General features: G+C 36.6%; 1 protein-coding gene and 1 pseudogene across 3 annotated transcripts; both read left to right on the top strand.

Annotated features, from left to right (window-relative positions):
• The first annotated feature begins 1,633 nt into the window (after nt 1-1,633).
• LOC137961371 (uncharacterized) lies at nt 1,634-5,044 on the top strand (annotated as a pseudogene).
• Nucleotides 5,045-6,321: 1,277 nt separating this feature from the next.
• On the top strand, nt 6,322-23,255 carry LOC137958424 (uncharacterized). Of its 3 annotated transcripts, XM_068805433.1 has the most exons (6): nt 6,322-6,399; nt 7,370-7,491; nt 7,623-7,751; nt 8,305-8,381; nt 9,030-9,130; nt 9,258-10,700. In XM_068805433.1, the coding sequence occupies exons 2-5, from the start codon at nt 7,450-7,452 to the stop codon at nt 9,127-9,129; spliced, it is 348 nt and encodes a 115-aa protein (XP_068661534.1). In that variant the 5' UTR covers nt 6,322-6,399; nt 7,370-7,449; the 3' UTR covers nt 9,130; nt 9,258-10,700. The 3 variants fall into 3 exon arrangements, with proteins under 3 accessions (XP_068661534.1, XP_068661548.1, XP_068661541.1); XM_068805447.1 differs by lacking the exons at nt 9,030-9,130; nt 9,258-10,700 and adding an exon at nt 23,175-23,255; XM_068805440.1 differs by lacking the exons at nt 9,030-9,130; nt 9,258-10,700 and adding an exon at nt 23,160-23,255.
• The last annotated feature ends 1,279 nt before the right edge of the window (nt 23,256-24,534 follow it).

Below are 24,534 nucleotides of genomic sequence, written 5' to 3'. Positions count from 1 at the left end.
AAAAGTTTGTGTTGTATTTTGGGGTTCAAAAACTATTGTCAAAAACCATTTTTTAAAAACTAACTACCATCAAACTAGAGAAATGAACGATTTCTTTTTATCCTACTAAATGGGATAAACTAAAATAGGATATCACTTATAATTTTATCAAATATATGTTATTTTATTATATTTAAACACAAAATAGCAATTTGGTAGTCTACTTACACATGTATTGTTTTCCTAAGCCTATGTTAATTTAGTGCTTAAAATCCCCTACACATAAAATTATGCCAATCCAATTAGTTAGAATCTTTAGTATTATATTGGAACCAGTTAATTGGTATACAAAAATTGGAAAGAGCTTTCACTCTAGGCTAATTGAATCAATTGGTCTTGAGTTTTGACTACATTAGTTAAAAGTTTAGACAAGAATGTCACATGAACCAAGATATAAATTAGACCAAAGAAATTGTCTGGGACTTTGTTTTGGTGTTAGATAGTTTGATCAATTTCACACTCCATGTACTCTTGCAATAGTCTGTTTTATATTTTTTCAATAACTTGATTCATAATTCTATCAATTTGACTTAAATTCGAGAATGGATAGGTTGAATATGTGTCTAGACTCCCCTTAAATATTATTACAAGAGTTGTTAATCTCCCACTTCAGTTTTCATGTGTCTAAGTTGATTTTGGAGTTTGAGTTGATCAGTGAACCATTGTCTATATTTCACTCGATTCCTATAGTAGTCATGAGATTGTGCATAGGGTTAGGTTAAACAGGTAACTATGACTCCAAAAACCCTGGGCTTGGCATTTTTCTCTCACCTTCTAGACAAGAACAAAATTTTTGAGTCTTGAATCAAATACTTCCAATTAATTTTAAAAATAAATAGACAAAACTCTCTTAATTTGTCATATTATTCTTTATTATTTTATATTTTATATTATCAAAATTTTTATACGTTATATATATATATTTTATTCATTTTAAAAATTTAAAAGTTTTATATGGGTGTGGTTTTTAAGTCACCCTCTAGGCTGGAACAAGATATTTTTATATTTTTTATTTTAAAAAGTTTTTTATTGGCTTGGGGTTTTTCTCTCACCCTCTAGGCTAGAACAAGGTTTTTTAGTCTTGAATCGAATACTTCAATTACTTTTAAAAAAAAATAATAACATTAAAAATAAAAAGACATAATTCTCTTAAATCGTCATATTATTTTTTATTATCATATACTTTTATATTATTAACTCTTTTTTTTATACATTATGCATTATATATTTTTTATTTTAATTTTTAAATTTTTTATATAGTTAAATAAATTTTATAAAGTTAAATAAATGGTAAAATAGAATACTCCTAGCCCGATGAGTCGAGGATACAAGGAACCGAGTCCAGGTTTAGGTTTTAAAAACCCGGCCCGAACCCGGCACTGGCATCACTGCCTTCTTATGAGCGTTCAAGCAGCTAACCGCAACCATTTCGTCTGTTGGCAAACAGTAAATAAGCGGAGGGAGTTGATTTCCTTCCCTCCGTGCTCTGTTATGTGCACTATTGACGTTGAAGCTTGAACGCCGAGCCTTAATTCTCGAAGCAACTGTTCGTCGGAGCCCAAGTTGCTAATTCATTCTGTAAGAAACTGTCACCATGTCGGTTCGACTGTTGAGGAGAGTCCTCCGACAGCAAGAGGAGCATCAGAGTAGATTTGCCGACGCTGAACCTGATCCTGACGACGATGATGACGAGGCATGGGTTCTCCAAACCCGTGTTCTTCTTCTCAGAACCCCTTTGATATTCTTGAAAACCAGGTTTCTCCTCGAGCACATTCTTGAAAATTCCTTTCAGTAGTTTTCTTTCTTTTCGTAATATTGTCAGACGTCTCGATGTTCTTGCTTTTATTTTTTCTTTCCATCTGTATTTATTCGTGTGATATGTTTTAAGATTTTGTGCGTTCGGCAGCTGTATCCGCCGTGAAGAAATCACTTGTCGTTAGAGGTGATTTCGATGTGTCCGGGCGAACTGTCTTCTTGGCTAGAAATTTCATGATTGTACATCTAGTTGAGAGTGTTTGTACGAATAGGATATAGCTAACTGCCCCAGGCGTGCAGTTTGTTTGGTTTTATATTCTCTTCTATCATCTCACTTATTCTTCGATTGCTCTGAGCAAAGAAATGAGCCCTGGATGCATCTTGTCTTTCTTGAAAGCTGTAAGAGACTTCATTCATTTACTTGTCTTCGGTTCTTGGGTTGGGTTGATTTTTGTTTGACCATTTAAAAATTTCCCGGCATTCATTTTGGTTGTTTTTAATATTTCTCTCATATTATCGGTTATATGTTTTGCTGCTATTGAAATTCTTATTATTTCAAGAAGTGCTTCCGAACCTTTGTGCTTGTGCTCTCATATCCGCTTAATGGTTCAGCTTGTTATCATTGTGATGAATGTAGTCTTTGGGAGTGGGTTTGGCTGTTTTTAAAGTAAACTATAACGGGAATCTGCTTGAATTTGAGGATGAAGATGCAAGAAGATTCTGAGCATGTTACTTTTCTGTTTCTTGTCAGTCTCCTGTTGTTTCAACCACTTCATTGCATCCTCCCCCCCAGCTATCCTTGGTATTGTTACCAATATTTTTCTGGGTGGAAGCATTGGATGTTTCCTTGTCACACTGTGAAAGCATGGTACAAAAGCACTACAAACCTTGTTTGCACTTCTATGTTTCGGTATCCTACCTCAAGTTTGAGTATTGTTGAACTGATTTTAAATTTAGATATGAATTATTTCTGTTTATGGTTATTCATTTTTCTGAATGAAAATATCATGGTTCAATTGTAGTAGACTAATGATGAAACCTGGATTTCCCTTCGCAGGAGGTTGAACTTGATATCACTGAAGAAACTTCTACTTGTAAAATGGCTAAACAAGAACCCTTTGGGGTCAACAACTCTTCCGATGCAGTAGCCATTCACAAACAGAAGAAAAAGAAGAAGAAGTCCAAAGAAACTCGAACATCTGTTAACGGCAGAGCTGGGGAAGCAGAAAAATCACTTGATCAGATCCTGGAAAGCTTGTCATTGACAAACCATAAAAAATCATTTGGGACAATCAAATTCGTGACTAATTCTAAGGTTCTGGCTGACCTTACACAATCTGTACTTGCGGTTGATCCCAATTACCTTAGGGCTGAGAATGAATTAAGAAGGATATTTGGATCTAAAGTTGTGAGCTCATTTGAAAATAACAGCAATAGCAGATCAAGACGTGGAGGTCTCAGCCACAGGAAAACAAATCTTGTTTCTCCATCAGGATATTGGCCTCGTTGGGATGGATCTTTATCCATGGAGTTTCTGGAAACTAATGATGGGCAAAACTACTTCAGGTACTCAGATATGCATTTGAAGTTTTGTGTTAGATATTTGCTCTAACCGTTATATGTCACACGATATGGCTGCCATGATTTTTCTTACTCATTTCTTACTGGGTTTGTGTTTCTTCAGATATGTACATTCCCCTTCATATATGCAAGCTCAAAGAGCATTTGAAGCTGCCAAAGCAATCCTTGATGTCAATGGCATTGCAAGCATCTTAACATACCACCCATATCATATTGAGTCACTTTTAACCATTGCAGAGATTTTGAAGTTCTCTGCAGAACACCAATCTGCTGCTGATTATATTGCGAAATGCTTGTATGCATTAGAGTGTGCATGGCAACCCGTTATTCACCCCTTTGCATGGTAACTGTCAACTGAAATATAGCCATGACACAAATAAGCCACTTTTCTCGGCCCTCTTCACTCACATGCAGAACATGGATCGGAGGGGCTGTCACCGATCTGCTTTTGAGATCTGCAAGCTGTTGCTTTCTATTGATACCGACGACCCAATGGGAGCACTTTTTTGTGTCGACTATTTTGCTCTTAGGGCACAGGAGTATGCATGGCTTGAAAGGTTTGCTAAGGAATATAGAAGCGATAACTCTCTCTGGTTGTTCCCAAACTTCTCTTACTCCCTTGCTGTTTCACGTTTCTATCTTGAGAAGGATGGCCTCATGGAGGCTGAAAAAGCTACATCTGTTGATCTAATGAAACAGGCTTTGCTGCTTCACCCTTTGGTCCTAAAAAAGTTGGTAGAGAAGACACCTTTGAAGGAAGCAGTTTGGACGAAAATCCTGAAGCATGTCTTTTTTGGATCAGCCAAGGCTGGGAATCCTTCCTTGGATCACCTTATTCGAATGTACATGGAAATAAATTATCTGCTCTGGAGATTCCCCGAATTGCAGAAGTTGCTCAAAGAGGCTGCACACCTAGTAATAGATTTCATAAATCTTAACAAAAGTGAAGCTAGAGATTGGGATTGTGTGAGGTAGGAAGCCTTTTTATCGGAGAAGAATGAGTAAGTCATGAATGAAATTTTTTTCTGAATACTTTCCCTCTCTTCCACCATTTTAATTCTTGCACATCCTCTGTCTGTGTTGATCTAGGTACTCTCATTTCTCAGATTTATCTGATTCAGTACCAATAGTGCCACCTGATGAGCCAAGGAACATGATGGTGGATTCACGTATCACTGAAGCAATGCAGGGCCCACACATAGTAGAAGCTGTAAGGAATGGTGGAGGTGAAGTACTCCTCATTCCCGAGGAAGAAGAGGGTCATTTGCCTGACCTTCGAAACCGGAACCCCTTGATGCTTTTGTTGGAAGGCTTAGTAGTGCCATTGGCCAATTTGCAAGAGGGTGGAGATGCTAATGAAACCAATGACCATTTGAATGGAAATAGTGTAAAAGCAGGTGGGTATGCTAATGAAGCCAATGCTCATATGGAAGAGGATAAAGATAATGCTGGAGCACATGGTGGTATCGACCAGTAAGATTGTCGTGAAGAAGGGCAACTGGATTGATCAACAACAAGAATTCATGGTGGGTGAAAAATCTGGAATGGGTCATTTGATGGTTACGTGATTCTTACAAAAGTGGTTAGTTACCTGCCTACAGTATCAGCACTGGAAGTGGCTGCTCATTGACTTCAGCTTGCGTGTTCCTTGAATTGAACTCCTCTTATAGCTGGTATGCAGCTGAAGTTTAATCAATTGTTTGTATGATCACAAAGTGATGATTTAGGTGATTACTGATTCACCAAATAAAGATGACTTTCAAATTGAACATTGGGTGTCAGAGATGGGTTGTGTAACATGAACATCAAGCTTCCCCATGTTATTTAGTCTCTGAGGGAAGATGAGCTAGATGTTTCATTCGCTCATGAGATGCAAAACAGGGGAACATGATCATGGAAAATGTTATATTTCGTGAAAGAAGTTAAAGTGAATCAGAATGTGGGACATTGAACTGACTGCTTAAGTTTAGTCTTTTGTGTTCTGTGTTGGTTCAGTAGGCGGTATCAATTTGCTTCAATATGGAATACAGCTGCGGAAAGAAGGCCAAATGCCAATGGTGATATCAAGTGGCTCAAGTGGGGGAGTTCGTGATATCAAGTGGCTTCAGTAGGTCAATCTTTATTCACCTTTCGTTTTTTCCTATTCTATATGTATGAAAATTTGACCTTTGCATCTTATTGTTGGAAAATCACCCTCGTGCTTATGAAGCACTGTAAGATTTAAAATTACATTTAAATATAGAAATTTTATATAGAAAGAATTTTAATACTTTTTTATTATCTTGACTTTTCATTTATTATTCTCTATTATAATATAATTTTATATTATTAAAAATAATTTTAGAAAAGTTTTATAAAATGGAATTATATGGTACAATGGAAGACACTTATTAGACCGACGGGTCGAAGTTACGAGGAAGAAACAAGGGGGAACGAGATCACGGGTCCAGGTTTGGGTTTTAAAATTTGGGCCCGAACCCGGCCGCTGGCATCCCTCCCTTCTTATGAGCGTTCGAGCGGTTAACCGCAACCATTTCGACTTTCGGCAAACAATAAATTAGCGGAGGGAGCTGATTGGATTTGATTCTCGAAGCAACGGTGTGTTGGCACCCTAGGTGCTAATTCATTCTGTAAGAAACTGTCACCATGTCAGCACGATTGTTGAGGAGAGTCCTCCAACTGCAAGAGGAGCATCAGAGTAGATTGGCCGTTGCTGTACGTCATCCTGACGACGATGATGTTCGAAGGCATGTGATCTCCAAACCCGCGCTCTTCTTTTCAACACTCCTTTGATCTTCTTGAAGACCATGTTTCTCCTCTAGCACATTCTTGAAAATTCTTTTCAGTGGTTTTCTTTCTTTTCGTAATATCATCAAACGTCTCGATGTTTTCGCTTTATCCCGTGAGATGCCTTCTTATTTTTATTTTTTCTTTCTGTCAGTATTTATCGGTGTGATAGATTTTAAGATTGTGTGCGTTTGGCAACTCTATCCGCCGTGAAGAAAAGATCACTTGTACGTAGAGGTGAGTCCGGGCTAACTTTATCTCCTTGGCGTGAAATTTCATTATTGCTCGAACCACCCCAGGCGTGCAGTTCGGGTGGTTTTATAATTTCTCTTATATCATCTCACTTATTCTTTGATTGCTCTGAACAAAGAAATGAGCCCTTGATACATCTTGTCTTTCGTTGAAAACCATAAGAGACTTCATTCATTTACTTGTCTGCGGTTCTTGGGTTGGGCTGACATTTGTTTGACCATTTTAAAATTTCCAGGCATTCATTTCAGTTGTTTTTTTTATATTTCTCTCATATTATTCCATCTATTTCTTCATTTCTTCGAAGAGATAAATGAAACTCTGGATGAAAAGAGGGGGAGGCGGGACCTTTGGCTGCCAGTATTGCATAATTTTGGTTCGACAACGTTCCTGATATTGTTTTCGGCTATATTATATGTTTTCCTGCTATTGAAATTCTTATTATTTTAAGATGTGCTTCCGAACCTTTCTGCTTGTGCTCTCCTATCCGCTGAATGGTTCAGCTTGTTATCATTGTGTTGAATGTAGTCTGTGGGAGTGGGTTTGGCTGTTTTTAAAGTAAGTTGTACCAGGAATCTGCTTGAATTTGAGGATGATGATACAAGAAGATTTTTAGCATGTTGCTTTTCTGTTTCTTTTCAGTCTACTGTTGTTTCAACCAATTCATGACATCCGCCCCCACAGCTATTCTTGTTATTGTTCTGGGTGGAAGCATTCGATGTTTACTTGTCTTGTTGTAAAAGCGAAGCACTAAAACTGTGTTTTCACTTTTATGTTTCAGTATCCTACCTCAAATTTGAGTATGGCTGAACTGGTTTTAAATTTAGACATGAATTACTTCTGTCAACAGATATGTTTACACTTGGTTGCCCTTCTGTTTATGGTTATTTATTTATTTTGAATGAAAATGGCATGGATCAATTTAGGCTAATGGCAAAACCTGGATTTCCCCTCACAGGAGATGGAGCTTGATATCGTTGACGAAATAATGGAATGGTGGAGGAATGGTGGATACTCATATAGCTGAAGCGGTAAGAAATGGTGGAGGTGAAGTGGTCCTCATTCCTGGGGAAGAAGAAGGTCTTTTTCCTTACCTTCAAACTTCTTAGTGCTTTTGTTGGAAGGATTAGTAATGCCCTTGGCCAATTTGTGAGAGGGTGGAGATGCTAATGAAGCCAATGATCATGTGAATGGAAATAATGTAAGTGCAGGCGGGGATACTAGTGAAGCCAGTGGTTATATGGAAGAGGATCAAGATAATTCTGGAGCACATGGCGGTACTGACCAGTAAGAATGTCTTGAAGAAGGGTGGTTGGATTGACCATCAACAAGAATCCGTGGTGGGTGAAAAATCTGGAATTGGTTATTGATACTTGCATGATTCTTACAGAAGTCGTTAGTTCCTGCACACTGCTTTAGCCTGGTGCTCGTTCCCCTTGATTTGAACTCCCCGTGTAGTTGATATGTAGCTAAAGTTTAATCAACTGTTTGTATGTCCACATATTAATGATTTAGGAGGTTACCGATTGTCCAAATAATGATGGCTTTCAAATTGAACATTGGGTGTCAGAAATTAAGAGTCGGGTTGTGTAACAAGAACATCTAGCTTCCCCTTGGTATTTAGTCTCTGAGGGAAGATGAGGTAGATGTTTCATGCACTCATGAGATGCAAAATAGGGGAACATGACCTTGGAAAATGTTGTATTTTGTGAAAGAAGTTATAGTGTATTAGAATATGAGACAATGGACATCATATTACTAAAGTAGGCTCATTTATGTTTTGTGATTTTTCAGTAGGTACTGGCAATTGGCTTCAGTATGGAACTGTGTTTCATATATATATATATATGTGTGTGTGTGTGTATTGAACCTCCTGTCATTCTTCAATGAAAGGTGGTGGGGAGAAGGCAAATATCAATCACGATATTAAGTGCTCGAGGGCGGGCTCGTGAACTGATGGGGCCTTTCAGGTACAACTAACAACCTCCAGTAGGTTTATCTTTATTTTTCTCTCATTGTTTTCTTACTCTATTTCTTTGAAATTGACCTTTACATCATATTGATAGAAAATCATATTAGCTAATTATCTTTGTGCTTATGGAGCATTGTAAGATTTCATTACATTTTACTGATTTGGATATTGACACTAAAGGCCGCCTCCACCCTACGTTGCCCTTTCCCATTGGTTCACCTAATTTGTGAAATTTTATACAGAAATAATTTAAATACCTTTCATTATCTTAGGTTTTAATTTAATTTCAAGTTTCTTTTCTAAGTTGTGGAGGAGGTTCTTTTAGAGGATCAATTGGTGATAATGGAAACCATATCCATATCATGGTGCGATGATATAGCTCTTTTAAAGCAATGATAAGGTTCTTTTGTGAAAAAAAAAGGAGGATTCACTCAATAAACTTTTTTATTTTTTGCCACTTAAAAAAAGAATTCCAAATTGCTTAAAGTTATCTTAAAATACGTTTTGGTCTTTTCTTCCCTTGTAAGTGAAGGCAAACGGTTCTTAAATGTTTATTTGAATTTCAATGGAAGGTGTGTTTTGTATGGAGTGAATTGCCATAAAACATCAATTTTGTTCATCTTGGCGTGTGTCTGATTGTGTTTAGGCCAGAATATGACAGACATGGAGTTTACAATGGGATCAAATTATCTTACAAGATTTCTTCCGACTCATATCCACGGATTGAGATTCGAACCCTACAATGAGGTGGAGACATGATTTCCATTTCCTATTTCAGTAATATCAAAGCTAGGATATTTGTAATTTAATTTCTCAATTGCAATGTAATTGGTAATATTTTTTTAGATCCGTTAACCACCTAGCGGATATACAGGCTAAATTAGGCGTTTCCCTCTAACATCTTGTTGTGGAGGAAGGTATTTTTCAGCCAGGTATTGTTCTCTTTCCTTTTTCCTCTAGCAATATATACACACCTTTTTACTCAAAAAAAAAAAAAAAATCAAAGCTTGGAGGTCCAAATATTCTTCGGATTGTTGGACCATATGTTCTTCCTCACAGGTGCACCAGATCCCTTGTACAAAAGCCAAAGAAGTGACATGGTGATTTGTCATGTTTCCCTTTTTGTCTTACTTCATCTTTTATTATTGGCAAATATTATGAAAAAAAACATATAATTCCCTTTACTTACTTAAAAAAGTATCTAATTACCCCATTATGAGAACACCATGATTTTGGTAGCTCTTGAAGCAAAGGATGAAGCTTCACATACTGCTACTTTGAAAGTTTCTTGTTTTTTTTAAATAATGGAAAAGGTATTTTGAAGTTTTATATGGTAGTGATAATATAAATATAATAATGCCTTATAATAATGTAAAAAGGGTAGAAGGCCGAGAGAAAGAGGTTGGTGTAGGGAGAGAACTTTGGCTTTTACTTATGAAATAGATAAGAGGAACAAGTAAATTATGATGACCCCATTTCATAGCTATAGGATACCGCATTAATTGTGGTCATATGTTGTAAAATCAGTCATACATCTAATGTTAGTCGGATAGCAATATGAAATAAGAAAAGAAACAACATGGACCAATCTCCATCTCGAAGAACTATGCGAGTATAGTCGTATCAAATTATCTTACAAGATTTCTTCCAACTCATATCCATGGATTGAGAACGGCACCCAACAATGAGAGGGAGACATTGATTTCCATTTCCACTTTCAGTAATATCAAAGGTAGGAGGTCCAAATAATCTTTGGATTGTTGGACCATTGATTCTTCCTCACACGAGTGTCATACCCCTCGTACATAAGCCAAAGAAGAGTTGTGGTGATTGGTCATGTTTCTCTTTTTGTCTTACTTCATCTTTTACTATTGGCAAAAATTATCAAAAAAAATGTAAAGATTTCCTGAAAACTAAAAAAACATCATGATGCTTTCCCAACAGTGACATTTAGATCAGTGGAACGGAAAAAACCTACGAAAAAAGTTGAAGACCACCTCTAAACAATGCTTCATACTGAACGTGTGTAAGTTGGAATATGTTGCAACAATGAGGAAATTATACAGGTCGAGGAGATTCACTCTAAAGGTTTTGCTGAAAAGGAAAGATCGGAAGAAGAAGCAAGTATTGGTGTTTCTCAATAGTGCTTTGGTCATTTGTAGCAGATGTAGCAGTAGCCGTGGGAGTTCGTCAACGAGCAGTGGAAACCAGCCTACCGTCCTTTTTTCTTAGCTTTCTTCCTTTCCACTGATCTGGGAGTCCACGCCGAGCCACTTCTCCAATTTTGCCATTCCTATTCTTGGGGTTGGGAGAGCGTCGTAATGGCTTCTTAGTCTTCCAAGAAAACATTTACTTTTTTTTTAAGATAATTATTGTGATTTTGGGAGATGAAGAGATGTTATTTTGCGCATAAAATAATGCTTCTAATTAAGATAAGAGATCACTTTTGTAGTAAAACATAACGAGTTATCTATTCACCTATAATTTTGTGCAAACACAATTCTCTTTACGTACTGAATAAAGTCTTTAATGAACCATAAGGACACAATGACTTTGGCGCCTCTTGAAACAAAGGTTGAAACTTCCCTATCTTCCCATTCTACAACTCCCAAAGTTTCTTCTCTCTCTCTCTCCCTTTTTGTATAATGGAATAGGTATTTTCGTGCTTTTTATGGTAGTACTGCTATAATTATAATAACTTGCATCTCTTATAATGTAAAAACGGAAGAAGGCCAAGAGAAAGATGTTAATGTTGGGAGAGAACTTTGGCTCTCGCTTTTGATGTAGAGGAGAGGAACAAGTCAACTATCCTTGTTATAGTAACCCCATTTTATAGGTATGGAATAACCCATAAATTGTGGCCATATTTTGTAAAGTTAGTCTTACATCTCAATGCTAGATTCAAATAGCAACATAAGATAAGAAACAAACAACTTGGACTATTCTTCGTCTTGAAGAATAATTCATGTAATCCTTGTCCTCACTCTCCTTCGTGTGAAACAAAAGGTAGAGAGAAGTCCCTGGACGTTTTGTTTTGCACTAGCTGCATGGCCAGGGATAGTTTGGGCTGCCATTAGGGGACATGATTTGCATTTCCTATTTCAGTAATATCAAAGCTAGGATATCTGTAATTTAATTTTTGAATTGCAATGTAATTGGTAATGTTTTTTTAGATCCGTTAACCACCTAGCGGATATACAGGCTAAATTAGGCATTTCCCTCTAACATCTTGTTGTGGAGGAAGGTATTTTTCAGCCAGGTATTGTTCTCTTTCCTTTTTCCTCTAGCAATATATACACACCTTTTTACTCAAAAAAAAAAAAAAATCAATGCTTGGAGGTCCAAATATTCTTCGGATTGTTGGACCATATGTTCTTCCTCACAGGCGCACCAGATCCCTTGTACAAAAGCCAAAGAAGTGACATGGTGATTTGTCTTGTTTCCCTTTTTGTCTTACTTCATCTTTTATTATTGGCAAAAATTATGAAAAAAAACATATAATTCCCTTTACTTACTTAAAAAAGTATCTAATTACCCCATTATGAGAACACCATGATTTTGGTAGCTCTTGAAGCAAAGGATGAAGCTTCACATACTGCTACTTTGAAAGTTTCTTGTTTTTTTTAAATAATGGAAAAGGTATTTTGAAGTTTTATATGGTAGTGATAATATAAATATAATAATGCCTTATAATAATGTAAAAAGGGTAGAAGGCCGAGAGAAAGAGGTTGGTGTAGGGAGAGAACTTTGGCTTTTACTTATGAAATAGATAAGAGGAACAAGTAAATTATGAAGACCCCATTTCATAGCTATAGGATACCGCATTAATTGTGGTCATATGTTGTAAAATCAGTCATACATCTAATGTTAGTCGGATAGCAATATGAAATAAGAAAAGAAACAACATGGACCAATCTCTATCTCGAAGAACTATGCGAGTATAGTCGTATCAAATTATCTTACAAGATTTCTTCCAACTCATATCCATGGATTGAGAACGACACCCAACAATGAGAGGGAGACATTGATTTCCATTTCCACTTTCAGTAATATCAAAGGTAGGAGGTCCAAATAATCTTTGGATTGTTGGACCATTGATTCTTCCTCACACGAGTGTCATACCCCTCGTACATAAGCCAAAGAAGAGTTGTGGTGATTGGTCATGTTTCTCTTTTTGTCTTACTTCATCTTTTACTATTGGCAAAAATTATCAAAAAAAATGTAAAGATTTCCTGAAAACTAAAAAAACATCATGATGCTTTCCCAACAGTGACATTTAGATCAGTGGAACGGAAAAAACCTACGAAAAAAGTTGAAGACCACCTCTAAACAATGCTTCATACTGAACGTGTGTAAGTTGGAATATGTTGCAACAATGAGGAAATTATACAGGTCGAGGAGATTCACTCTAAAGGTTTTGCTGAAAAGGAAAGATCGGAAGAAGAAGCAAGTATTGGTGTTTCTCAATAGTGCTTTGGTCATTTGTAGCAGATGTAGCAGTAGCCGTGGGAGTTCGTCAACGAGCAGTGGAAACCAGCCTACCGTCCTTTTTTCTTAGCTTTCTTCCTTTCCACTGATCTGGGAGTCCACGCCGAGCCACTTCTCCAATTTTGCCATTCCTATTCTTGGGGTTGGGAGAGCGTCGTAATGGCTTCTTAGTCTTCCAAGAAAACATTTACTTTTTTTTTAAGATAATTATTGTGATTTTGGGAGATGAAGAGATGTTATTTTGCGCATAAAATAATGCTTCTAATTAAGATAAGAGATCACTTTTGTAGTAAAACATAACGAGTTATCTATTCACCTATAATTTTGTGCAAACACAATTCTCTTTACGTATTGAATAAAGTCTTTAATGAACCATAAGGACACAATGACTTTGGCGCCTCTTGAAACAAAGGTTGAAACTTCCCTATCTTCCCATTCTACAACTCCCAAAGTTTCTTCTCTCTCTCTCTCTCTCCCTTTTTGTATAATGGAATAGGTATTTTCGTGCTTTTTATGGTAGTACTGCTATAATTATAATAACTTGCATCTCTTATAATGTAAAAACGGAAGAAGGCCAAGAGAAAGATGTTAATGTTGGGAGAGAACTTTGGCTCTCGCTTTTGATGTAGAGGAGAGGAACAAGTCAACTATCCTTGTTATAGTAACCCCATTTTATAGGTATGGAATAACCCATAAATTGTGGCCATATTTTGTAAAGTTAGTCTTACATCTCAATGCTAGATTCAAATAGCAACATAAGATAAGAAACAAACAACTTGGACTATTCTTCGTCTTGAAGAATAATTCATGTAATCCTTGTCCTCACTCTCCTTCGTGTGAAACAAAAGGTAGAGAGAAGTCCCTGGACGTTTTGTTTTGCACTAGCAGCATGGCCAGGGATAGTTTGGGCTGCCATTAGGGGACATGATTTGCATTTCCTATTTCAGTAATATCAAAGCTAGGATATCTGTAATTTAATTTCTGAATTGCAATGTAATTGGTAATGTTTTTTAGATCCGTTAACCACCTAGCGGATATACAGGCTAAATTAGGCATTTCCCTCTAACATCTTGTTGTGGAGGAAGATATTTTTCAGCCAGGTATTGTTCTCTTTCCTTTTTCCTCTAGCAATATATACACACCTTTTTACTCAAAAAAAAAAAAAAAAAATCAATGCTTGGAGGTCCAAATATTCTTCGGATTGTTGGACCATATGTTCTTCCTCACAGGCGCACCAGATCCCTTGTACAAAAGCCAAAGAAGTGACATGGTGATTTGTCTTGTTTCCCTTTTTGTCTTACTTCATCTTTTATTATTGGCAAAAATTATGAAAAAAAACATATAATTCCCTTTACTTACTTAAAAAAGTATCTAATTACCCCATTATAAGAACACCATGATTTTGGTAGCTCTTGAAGCAAAGGATGAAGCTTCACATATTGCTACTTTGAAAGTTTCTTGTTTTTTTTAAATAATGGAAAAGGTATTTTGAAGTTTTATATGGTAGTGATAATATAAATATAATAATGCCTTATAATAATGTAAAAAGGGTAGAAGGCCGAGAGAAAGAGGTTGGTGTAGGGAGAGAACTTTGGCTTTTACTTATGAAATAGATAAGAGGAACAAGTAAATTATGATGACCCCATTTCATAGCTATAGGATACCGCATTAATTGTGGTCATATGTTGTAAAATCAGTCATACATCTAATGTTAGTCGGATTGCAATATGAAATAAGAAAAGAAACAACATGGACCAATCTCCATCTCGAAGAACTATGCGAGTATAGTCGTATCAAATTATCTTACAAGATTTCTTCCAACTCATATCCATGGATTGAGAACGGCACCCAACAATGAGAGGGAGACATTGATTTCCATTTCCACTTTCAGTAATATCAAAGGTAGGAGGTCCAAATAATCTTTGGATTGTTGGACCTTTGATTCTTCCTCACACGAGTGTCATACCCCTCGTACATAAGCCAAAGAAGAGTTGTGGTGATTGGTCATGTTTCTCTTTTTGTCTTACTTCATCTTTTACTATTGGCAAAAATTATCAAAAAAAATGTAAAGATTTCCTGAAAACTAAAAAAACATCATGATGCTTTCCCAACAGTGACATTTTAGATCAGTGGAACGGAAAAAACCTACGAAAAAAGTTGAAGACCACCTCTAAACAATGCTTCATACTGAACGTGTGTAAGTTGGAATATGTTGCAACAATGAGGAAATTATACAGGTCGAGGAGATTCACTCTAAAGGTTTTGCTGAAAAGGAAAGATCGGAAGAAGAAGCAAGTATTGGTGTTTCTCAATAGTGCTTTGGTCATTTGTAGCAGATGTAGCAGTAGCCGTGGGAGTTCGTCAACGAGCAGTGGAAACCAGCCTACCGTCCTTTTTTCTTAGCTTTCTTCCTTTCCACTGATCTGGGAGTCCACGCCGAGCCACTTCTCCAATTTTGCCATTCCTATTCTTGGGGTTGGGAGAGTGTCGTAATGGCTTCTTAGTCTTCCAAGAAAACATTTACTTTTTTTTTAAAATAATTATTGCGATTTTGGGAGATGAAGAGATGTTATTTTGCGCATAAAATAATGCTTCTAATTAAGATAAGAGATCACTTTTGTAGTAAAACATAACGAGTTATCTATTCACCTATAATTTTGTGCAAACACAATTCTCTTTACGTACTGAATAAAGTCTTTAATGAACCATAAGGACACAATGACTTTGGCGCCTCTTGAAACAAAGGTTGAACCTTCCCTATCTTCCCATTCTACAACTCCCAAAGTTTCTTCTCTCTCTCTCTCTCCCTTTTTGTATAATGGAATAGGTATTTTTGTCCTTTTTATGGTAGTACTGCTATAATTATAATAACTTGCATCTCTTATAATGTAAAAACGGAAGAACGCCAAGAGAAAGATGTTAATGTTGGGAGAGAACTTTGGCTCTCGCTTTTGATGTAGAGGAGAGGAACAAGTCAACTATCCTTGTTATAGTAACCCCATTTTATAGGTATGGAATAACCCATAAATTGTGGCCATATTTTGTAAAGTTAGTCTTACATCTCAATGCTAGATTCAAATAGCAACATAAGATAAGAAACAAACAACTTGGACTATTCTTCGTCTTGAAGAATAATTAATGTAATCCTTGTCCTCACTCTCCTTCGTGTGAAACAAAAGGTAGAGAGAAGTCCCTGGACGTTTTGTTTTGCACTAGCTGCATGGCCAGGGATAGTTTGGGCTGCCATTAGGGGAACCATGACTACAACATGATCCCTTTAACTCCGATTGATGGTTGAAAGTGGAGATTACTCAACGGTGTATCTATTGAAGAGGACAGTCGGATCAAATTGTCTTAGAAGATTTATTCCAGCTCATATCAACGAATGGAGATCCAAACCCAACAAAGTGGTGCAGATGTGATTTCTATTTCCTATTTTATTAATACTGGCAAGGAGGTCCAGATACACTTGTAGCTGACCTTGGGTTCTTCCTCAAACGAGCGTCAAATCCCTTTTAACTAAGCCAAAGAAGTGTTGTCGTCATTTTTTGTGTTTTCCTATTTGTCGTACTTCCTTCATCTTTTAATATTGGAAATAATTATTTAAAAAATGAAAAGATTTCTTGAAAATTTAGAAAACCTCACGACGTTGTCCCCTATTGTGGCATTCTAGATCAATAGAAACAGAAAAACCTACGAAAAAAATTGAAGACTACCCATAAACAATGCTTCATACTCAATGTGTGGAAGTTGGAATGAGTACCGGCAGTGAGGGAATTATACAAGTCGAGGAGATTCACCCTAAAGGTTTTGCTAAAAAGTAAAGATCGGAAGAAGAAGCAGTTATTGGTCTTGTTCAGCAGTGCTTTTTTCATTTTTTAGAAGATGTAGCTGTAGCCGTGACAATTATAATAGCCCAATTTCATAGCTAAAGGATACCCCACAAATTGTGGCCATAGGTTGTAAAGTCAGTCATACATCCAATGTTATTGCAATATCAGATAAGAAAAGAAACGACTTCGACCTATCGTCATCTCGAAGAATAGCTCATATAATCCCCATCCTCATTCTCCCCCTTGTGAAATAAAAAGGTAGAGAAAAGTCCCTAGACGTTGTGTTTTGCACTAGTTGCATGGCATGGTATCTTTTTTGGTCATATCCACGAATTGTGATCCAAACCCAACAAAGAGGGGGCAATGTGATTTCCTATTTCAATAATATTGCGAAGGAGGTCCAGATACTCTTTGAGTTGACCGTGAGTTATTCCTTGCATGAGTGCCAGATCCTTCATATCTATGCCAAAGAAGTGTTGTTGTGATTTGCTATGTTTTCCTCTCTATTTTACGTCCTTCTTCTAATATTTGCAAGAGTTATTGAAAAAAATGAAAAGATTCATTGAAAGCGTAGAAGACATCATGATGTTCTCCCAACAATGACATTCTAGATCAGTGGAAAGGAAAAAGCATACGTAAAAAGTTGACAACCACCTCTAAATAGTGCTTCATACTCAACTTGTGAAATTTAAATTGTACAGGTTGAAGAGATTCACTTATAAGTTTTTGTTAGCAAGTAAATATCAAAAGAAGAAGTAAGTATTGGTGTTGGTCAATGGTCCTTTATTCATTTTTTAACAGATGTAAGATTAGCCGTGAGAGTTCGTCAATAGAGAAGAGTAAACCATCCTCTCCTCCTTTTTCATAGCTTTCTTCCTTTCCACTGATACGGAAGTTCACAAAGAGCCACTTCTCCTTTTATGTGATTCCTATTCTTAGGGTTGGGAGAGTGTTCTAATGGCTTCTTACTCTTATAAGAAAACTTCTTTTTTTTGTTAATTATTGCATTTTCAGAAGATGAATAGAAGTTATTTTGCCCACAAAATAATGTTTGTAATTAAAATAAGAGATCAGGTTGTCTATACACTTATATTTTGTGTATACTCAAAATTCCCTTTACTTACTAAAAAAAGTATCTAATTACCACATTATAACAACATCATGTCTTTGGAGGCTCTTGAAGCAAAGGTTGAAGCTTCCCATTTTGCAACTCTGAAACTTTCTTCTCTGTTATTTTGTTGAATAATGAAACAAGTATTTTGAAGTTTTTTGTAGTAGTGCTACCTTAATGCTTCTTATAATGTAAAAAGGGTAGAAGGCTGAGAGAAAGAGGTTAGTGTAGGGAGATAACTTTGGTTTTTACTAGTGAAATAGATAAGAGGAACAAGTCTACTATTCTTATTACAATTACCCCATTTCATAGCTATAAGATACCCCATAAATTGTGGTCATATGTTGTAAAGTGAGGCATACATGCAAAGTTAGAGTTAGATAACAATATGAAATAAGAAATCAAACAACTTGGACCAATCTCCATCTCGAAGAACAACACAAAGAGTATAGTGGGATCAAATTATCTTACAAGATTTCTTCCAACTCATATCCATGGATTGAGATACGAACTTAACAATGAGGGGGAGTTATGATTTCCATTTCCTATTTTAGTAATATCAAAGGTAGGAGGTCCAAATAATCTTTGGATTGTTGGACCATTGGTTCCTCCTCACACAAGTGTCTTACCCCTTGTACATAAGCCAAAGAAGAGTCGTGGTGATTTGTCATGTTTCCCTTTTTGTCTTACTTCATCTTTTACTATTGACAAAAATTATCAAAAAAATGTAAAGATTTCTTGAAAACTAAAAAATCATCATGACGCTTTCGCAACAGTGACGTTTTAGATCAGTGGAACAGAAAAACCTACGAAAAAGTTGAAGACCACCTCTAAACAATGCTTCATACTTAATGTGTGTAAGTTGGAATAAGTTGCAAGAATGAGGAAATTATACAGGTCGAGGGGATTCACTCTAAAGGTTTTGCTAAAAAGCAAAGATCGGAAGAAGAAGCAAGTATTGGTGTTTCTCAATAGTGCTTTGTTAGTTTTTTAGCCGATGTTGCAGTTGCCGTGGGAGTTCGTCAACAAGCAGAGGAAACCACCCTACCGTCCTTTTTTCTTAGCTTTCTTCCTTTCCACTGATCTGGGAGTTCACGCCGAACCACTTCTCCCATTTTTGCCATTCCTACTCTTTAGGTTGGGAGAGCGTCGTAGTGGCTTCTTAGTCTTCCAAGAAACTTTTTTTTTTTTTTTTCAGATAATTATTGTGTTTTTAGGAGATGAAGAGAAGTTATTCTGCCCATAAAATAATGCTTCTAATTAAGATAAGAGATCACTTTAGTAGTATAACATAACGAGTTGTCTATTCACCTATATTTTTGTGTATACACAAAATGCTCTTTACGTACTGAAAAAAAAGGTCTTTAATGAACGTTACAAGGGCATAATGACTTTGGAGCCTCTTGAAACAAAGGTTGAGGCTTCCCATTCTACAACTCCAAAAGTTTCATCACTCCGATTTTTTTTTTTTTTGTTTTTTGTGTGTTTTGTACAGGTCTGTTTAAGCTTTTTATGGTAGTGCTACTATAAATATAATAACTTGTGTCTAACAACGTAAAAAGGGAAGAAGGCCGAGAGAAAGATACTAGTCTTGGGAGAGAACTTTGGCTCTCGCTGGTGTTTTTTGGAAAGTTAGTCTTACATCCCAATGCTAGATTCAAATAGAAACATAAGATAAGAAACAAACAACTTGGACTATTCACTGTCTTGAAGAATAGTTCATTTAATCCTTGTCCTTACTCTCCTCCGTGTGAAACAAAAAGGTAGAGAGAAGTCCCCGGACGTTGCATTTTGCACTAGCTGCATGGCCAGGGATAGTTTGGGCTGCCATTAGGGGAACCATGACTACAGCATGAACCTTTAACTCCCACTGATTGTTGAAAGTGGAAATTACTCGACGGTGTATCGATTGAAGAGGACAGTAGTCGGATCAAATTGTCTTAGAAGATTTATTCCAGCTCATATTCACGAATGGAGATCCAAACCCAACAAAGAGGGGCAAATGTGATTTCTATTTTCTATTTTAATAATACTGGCAAGGAGGTCCAGATTCACTTTGAGCTGACCACCGGTTCTTCCTCACACGAGCGTCAAATTCCTTCTAACTAAGCCAAAGAAGTGTCGTCGTCATTTTTTATGTTTTCCTATTTGTCTTTCTTCCTTCATCTTTTAATATTGGAAATGATTATTGAAAAAATGAAAAGATTTCTTGAAAACTTAGAAAACATCACGACATTGTCCCCAACTGTGGCATTAAAGATCAACAGAAACGGAAAAACCTACGAAAAAAGTTGAAGACTACCTATAAACAATGCTTCATACTCAATGTGTGCAAGTTGGAATAAGTACCGACAGTGAGGGAAATATACAAATCGAGGAGATTCATCCTAAAGGTTTTGCTATCAAGTAAAGATCGGAAGAAGAAGCAATTATTGGTCTTGCTCAGCAGTGCTTTGTTCATTTTTTAGCAGATGTAGCAGAAGCTGTGAGAGTTATAATGACCCAATTTCATAGCTAAAGGATACCCCTCAAATTGTGGCCATAGGTTGTAATGTCAGCCATACATCCAATGTTAGATTCAAATTGCAGTATGAGATAATAAAAAAAACAACTTGGACCTATCTCCATCTCGAAGAATTGCTCGTGTAATCTTAATCCTCATTCTCCCCCATGTGAAACAGAAAGGTAGAGAGAAGTCCCTAGACGTTGCATTTTGTACTAGTTGCATGGTGAGGTGTCTTTGCAGGTCATATCCATGAATCGTGGTCCAAAGCCAACAAAGAGAGGAAGATGTAATTTCCAATCTACATAATCTTTTTTAATAATAAAATGTTAAGATGTGTTCTTACTTATGGAGTTGCTCTGGATAACCTTGCTTTACATTGACAATTGGAAGTTGATCTGATGTATTTCATTATAAGTAGACCTAGACCTTACTCAATTATGCAGATCCTGTCATATGTTAGCATAGGGCTAATCTTTTTAATTTTTTTGTTATAGTTGTTATATGAAAATGTTACACGTGAAGAATATATTAGATCAAGGTTTACAATTTTCTTCATCTTTACCATATCATTGAGCATGTAGGAATGTTGACGAAGTTGGTGATGTAAATGTTGTCGTCTTCAAATCGATGTTTATTTTTCTTCATTGTCTTTAAACCATTATTAGCCTAACAAAATGTGTTAGTATAAAAGTTAGTGTTGAATTTTGGGGTTCAAATACCTGGGTTTTGTGGATGTTTTAAAAACTGAATCGTGATTGAACTAGAGACATGATCGGTTTCTTTATATTCTGCTTAGATTGGATAAACCAAACTAGAATATCCCCTATAATTTTATCATGTATATGTGATTTTGTTATATTTAAACACGAAATAATGATTTGGTAGTCTATTTACGCATTTACGGTTTACCTATGCGTATGTTATTTTAGTGCTTCAAATCCTCCACTCATAAAACTATGGCAATCCAATTAGATTGATTTACAATCCAATTGGTTAGAACCTTTAGTTTTATGCTAGAACTAGTTAATTGCTATATCAAAATTGGAGAGGGCTTCCAATCTGGTTTAACTGGAAAGGGCAAAACTAATTTAGGTACTCACATATGTTTTTGGAGTTTTATGTTAGATGTTTGCTTTAACCTTTATATGCAAGCTCAAAGAGCATTTGAAGCTGCCAAAGGGATCCATGATGTCAATGGCATTGCAAGCATCTTAAGATATCACCTATATCATATTGAATCACTTTTAATTATTGCACAGATTTTTGAAATGCTCATAACTATTGCAGAGAACACCAATATGCTGCTTATTATTTTGTGAAATGCTTTCATGGATTGGAGTCTGCATGGCTCCCATTATTCACGCCTTTGCATGGTAACTGTCAACTGAAATATAGCCATGACACAAATAAGCCACTTTTCTTGGCCCTATTCACTCACACACAGAACATGGTTCGTAGGGGCTGTTACTGATCTGCACATGAGATCTACAAGCTAATGCTTTCTATTAATACCGACGATCCAATTGGAGCACTTTTTTGTGTTGACAAATTTGCTCTTAGGGCAAATGAGTATGCAATGCTTGAAAATTTTTTTGAAGAGTACGGAAGGGATACCTCTCTCTTCTTATCAACACCCCTTTGATCTTCTTGAACCCCATTTTACTCCTCGAGCACATTCTTGAAAGTTCTTTTCCGTAGTTTTTTTTTTTTTCGTAATATCATCAAACATTTCGATGTTTTCGATTTATCACTGGGATGCCTTATAATTATTTTTTCTTTCAATATCTATTTATCGGTGTGATATATTTTAAGATTTTGTGTTTTTGGCTACTATATCCGCCGTAGAGAAAAGATCACTTGTGGTTGGAAGTGATTTTGATGAGTCTGCGTGAACTGTATCTCCTCGGCGTGAAATTTCAGGTTTGTATGAACCAGTAGGATATAGTGAACTACTCCAGGCGTGCCGTTTGGTTGGTTTTATAATTTCTCTTATATCATCCCACTTATTCTTTGATTGCTTTGAACAAAGAAATGAGCCCATGATGCATCTTGTCTTTCTTTGAAAACCATAAGTGACTTCATTCATCTACTTTCCTGCTGTTCATGGGTTGGGCTGGCATATGTTTGACAATTTAAAATTTTCCTGGCATTCATTTTGCTTGGTTTTTTATATTTCTCTCTTATTATTCCATCTTCATTTCTCCGAAGCGATAAATGAAACTCTGGATGAAAGGAGAGGGAAGGGGGGTCCTTTGGCTGCCAGTATTGCGTAATTTTCGTTCAACAGTGTACTTGATATTGTTTTCGGCTATAGTATATGTTTTGCTGCGATTGAAATTTCTATTATTTCAAGTCGTTCTTCCGAACCTTTGTGCTTGTGCTCTCCTATCCGCTGAATGGTTCAGCATGTTATTATTGTGTTGAATGTAGTTTGTGGGAGTGGGTTTGGTTGTTTTTGAAGTAAGCTGTACCGGAATCTGCTTGAATTTGGGGATGAAGATGCAACAAGATTGTGGCATGTTACTTTTTTGTTTATTGTCAGTCAGCTGTTTTTTCGACCAATTCATGGCATCCTCAACCATGACTATTCTTGGTATTGTTCTGGGTAGTAGCATTGGATGTTTGCTTGTCATGCTATAAAAGCACAGCACTAAAATTGTGTTTACACTTCTACGTTTCCCTAACTCAAGTTTGAGTATGGCTGAACTGGTTTTAAATTTAGACATGGATTACTTTTGTCAACAGATATGTTTTGGCTTGACTGGATTTTTGTTTATGGTTATTCATTTATTTTGAATGAAAATGGCATGGTTAAATTTATTCTAATGGCAAAACCAGGATTTCCCCTCGCAGGAGATGGTGCTTGATATCGTTGAAGAAATAATGGAACGGTGGATACTCGTATAGAAGAAGTGGTAAGGAATGGTGAAGGTGAAGTGGTCCTCATGCCTGGGGAGAAGAGGGTGATTTTCCTTACCTTCAAACTTCTAAGTGCTTTCGTTGGAAGGATTAGTAATGCCCTCGGGCAATTTGTGAGAGGGTGGAGATGCTAATGAAGGTGAATGAAAATAATGTAAGTGCAGGTGGGGATACTAGTGAAGCCAGTGGTTATATGGAAGAGGATCAAGATAATTCTGGAGCACATGGCGGTACAGACCAGTAAGAGTGTCGTGAAGAAGGGTGGTTGGATTGACCATCAACAAGAATCCATGGTGGGTGAAAAATCTGGAATTGGTCATTGATGCTTGCATGATTCTTACAGATGTGGTTAGTTTCCTGCACTCTGCTTTAGCCTGGTGTTCATTCCCCTTGATTTGAACTCCCCGTGTAGTTGATATGTAGCTAAAGTTTAATCAACTGTTTGTATGGCCACATATTGATGATGTAGGAGGTTACCGATTGTCCAAATAATGACAAACTTCTAAGTGCTTTCGTTGGAAGGATTAGTAATGCCCTCGGGCAATTTGTGAGAGGGTGGAGATGCTAATGAAGGTGAATGAAAATAATGTAAGTGCAGGTGGGGATACTAGTGAAGCCAGTGGATATATGGAAGAGGATCAAGATAATTCTGGAGCACATGGCGGTACAGACCAGTAAGAGTGTCGTGAAGAAGGGTGGTTGGATTGACCATCAACAAGAATCCGTGGTGGGTGAAAAATCTGGAATTGGTCATTGATGCTTGCATGATTCTTACAGATGTGGTTAGTTTCCTGCACACTGCTTTAGCCTGATGCTCGTTCCCCTTGATTTGAACTCTCCGTGTAGTTGATATGTAGCTAAAGTTTAATCAACTGTTTGTATGACCACATATTGATGATTTAGGAGGTTACCGATTGTCCAAATAATGATGGCTTTCAAATTGAACATTGGGTGTCAGAAATTAAGAGTCGGGTTGTGTAACATGAACATCTAGCTTCCCCTTGGTATTTAGTCTCTGAGGGAAGATGAGATAGATGTTTCATGCGCTCATGAGATGCAAAATAGGAGAACAAGACCTTGGAAAATGTTGTATTTTGTGAAAGAAGTTATAGTGTATCAGAATATGAGACAATGGACATCATATTACTAAAGTAGGCTCATTTATGTTTTGTGATTTTTCAGTAGGTACTAGCAGTTGGCTTCAGTATGGAACTGTGTTTCATATATATATATATATATATATATATGTTTGTGTATTGAACCTCCTTTCATTCTTCGATGAAAGGTGGTGGGG

The sequence above is a fragment of the Aristolochia californica genome, unplaced genomic scaffold (assembly GCF_029961685.1).
Source record: "Aristolochia californica isolate CCGP_79_NKW_82.1479 unplaced genomic scaffold, dmAriCali1.0.hap1 SCAF_1, whole genome shotgun sequence".
Lineage (NCBI taxonomy): Eukaryota > Viridiplantae > Streptophyta > Magnoliopsida > Piperales > Aristolochiaceae > Aristolochia > Aristolochia californica.
The sequence above is the reverse complement of the archived record's forward strand: the minus strand, read 5'-3'. Positions and strand labels throughout refer to the sequence as shown.

What these genes read in the sequence shown, in the direction of transcription:
- LOC137958424 (XM_068805433.1), top strand. Translation starts at nt 7,450, where the DNA reads ATGGTGGAGGTGAAGTGGTCCTCATTCCTGGGGAAGAAGAAG. An exon ending in ACCATCAACAAGAATCCGTG is followed by an intron (nt 7,752 to 8,304) that starts GTGGGTGAAAAA and finishes CTTCAATGAAAG; the next exon opens with GTGGTGGGGAGAAGGCAAAT. An exon ending in GAACTGATGGGGCCTTTCAG is followed by an intron (nt 8,382 to 9,029) that starts GTACAACTAACA and finishes GATTGTGTTTAG; the next exon opens with GCCAGAATATGACAGACATG.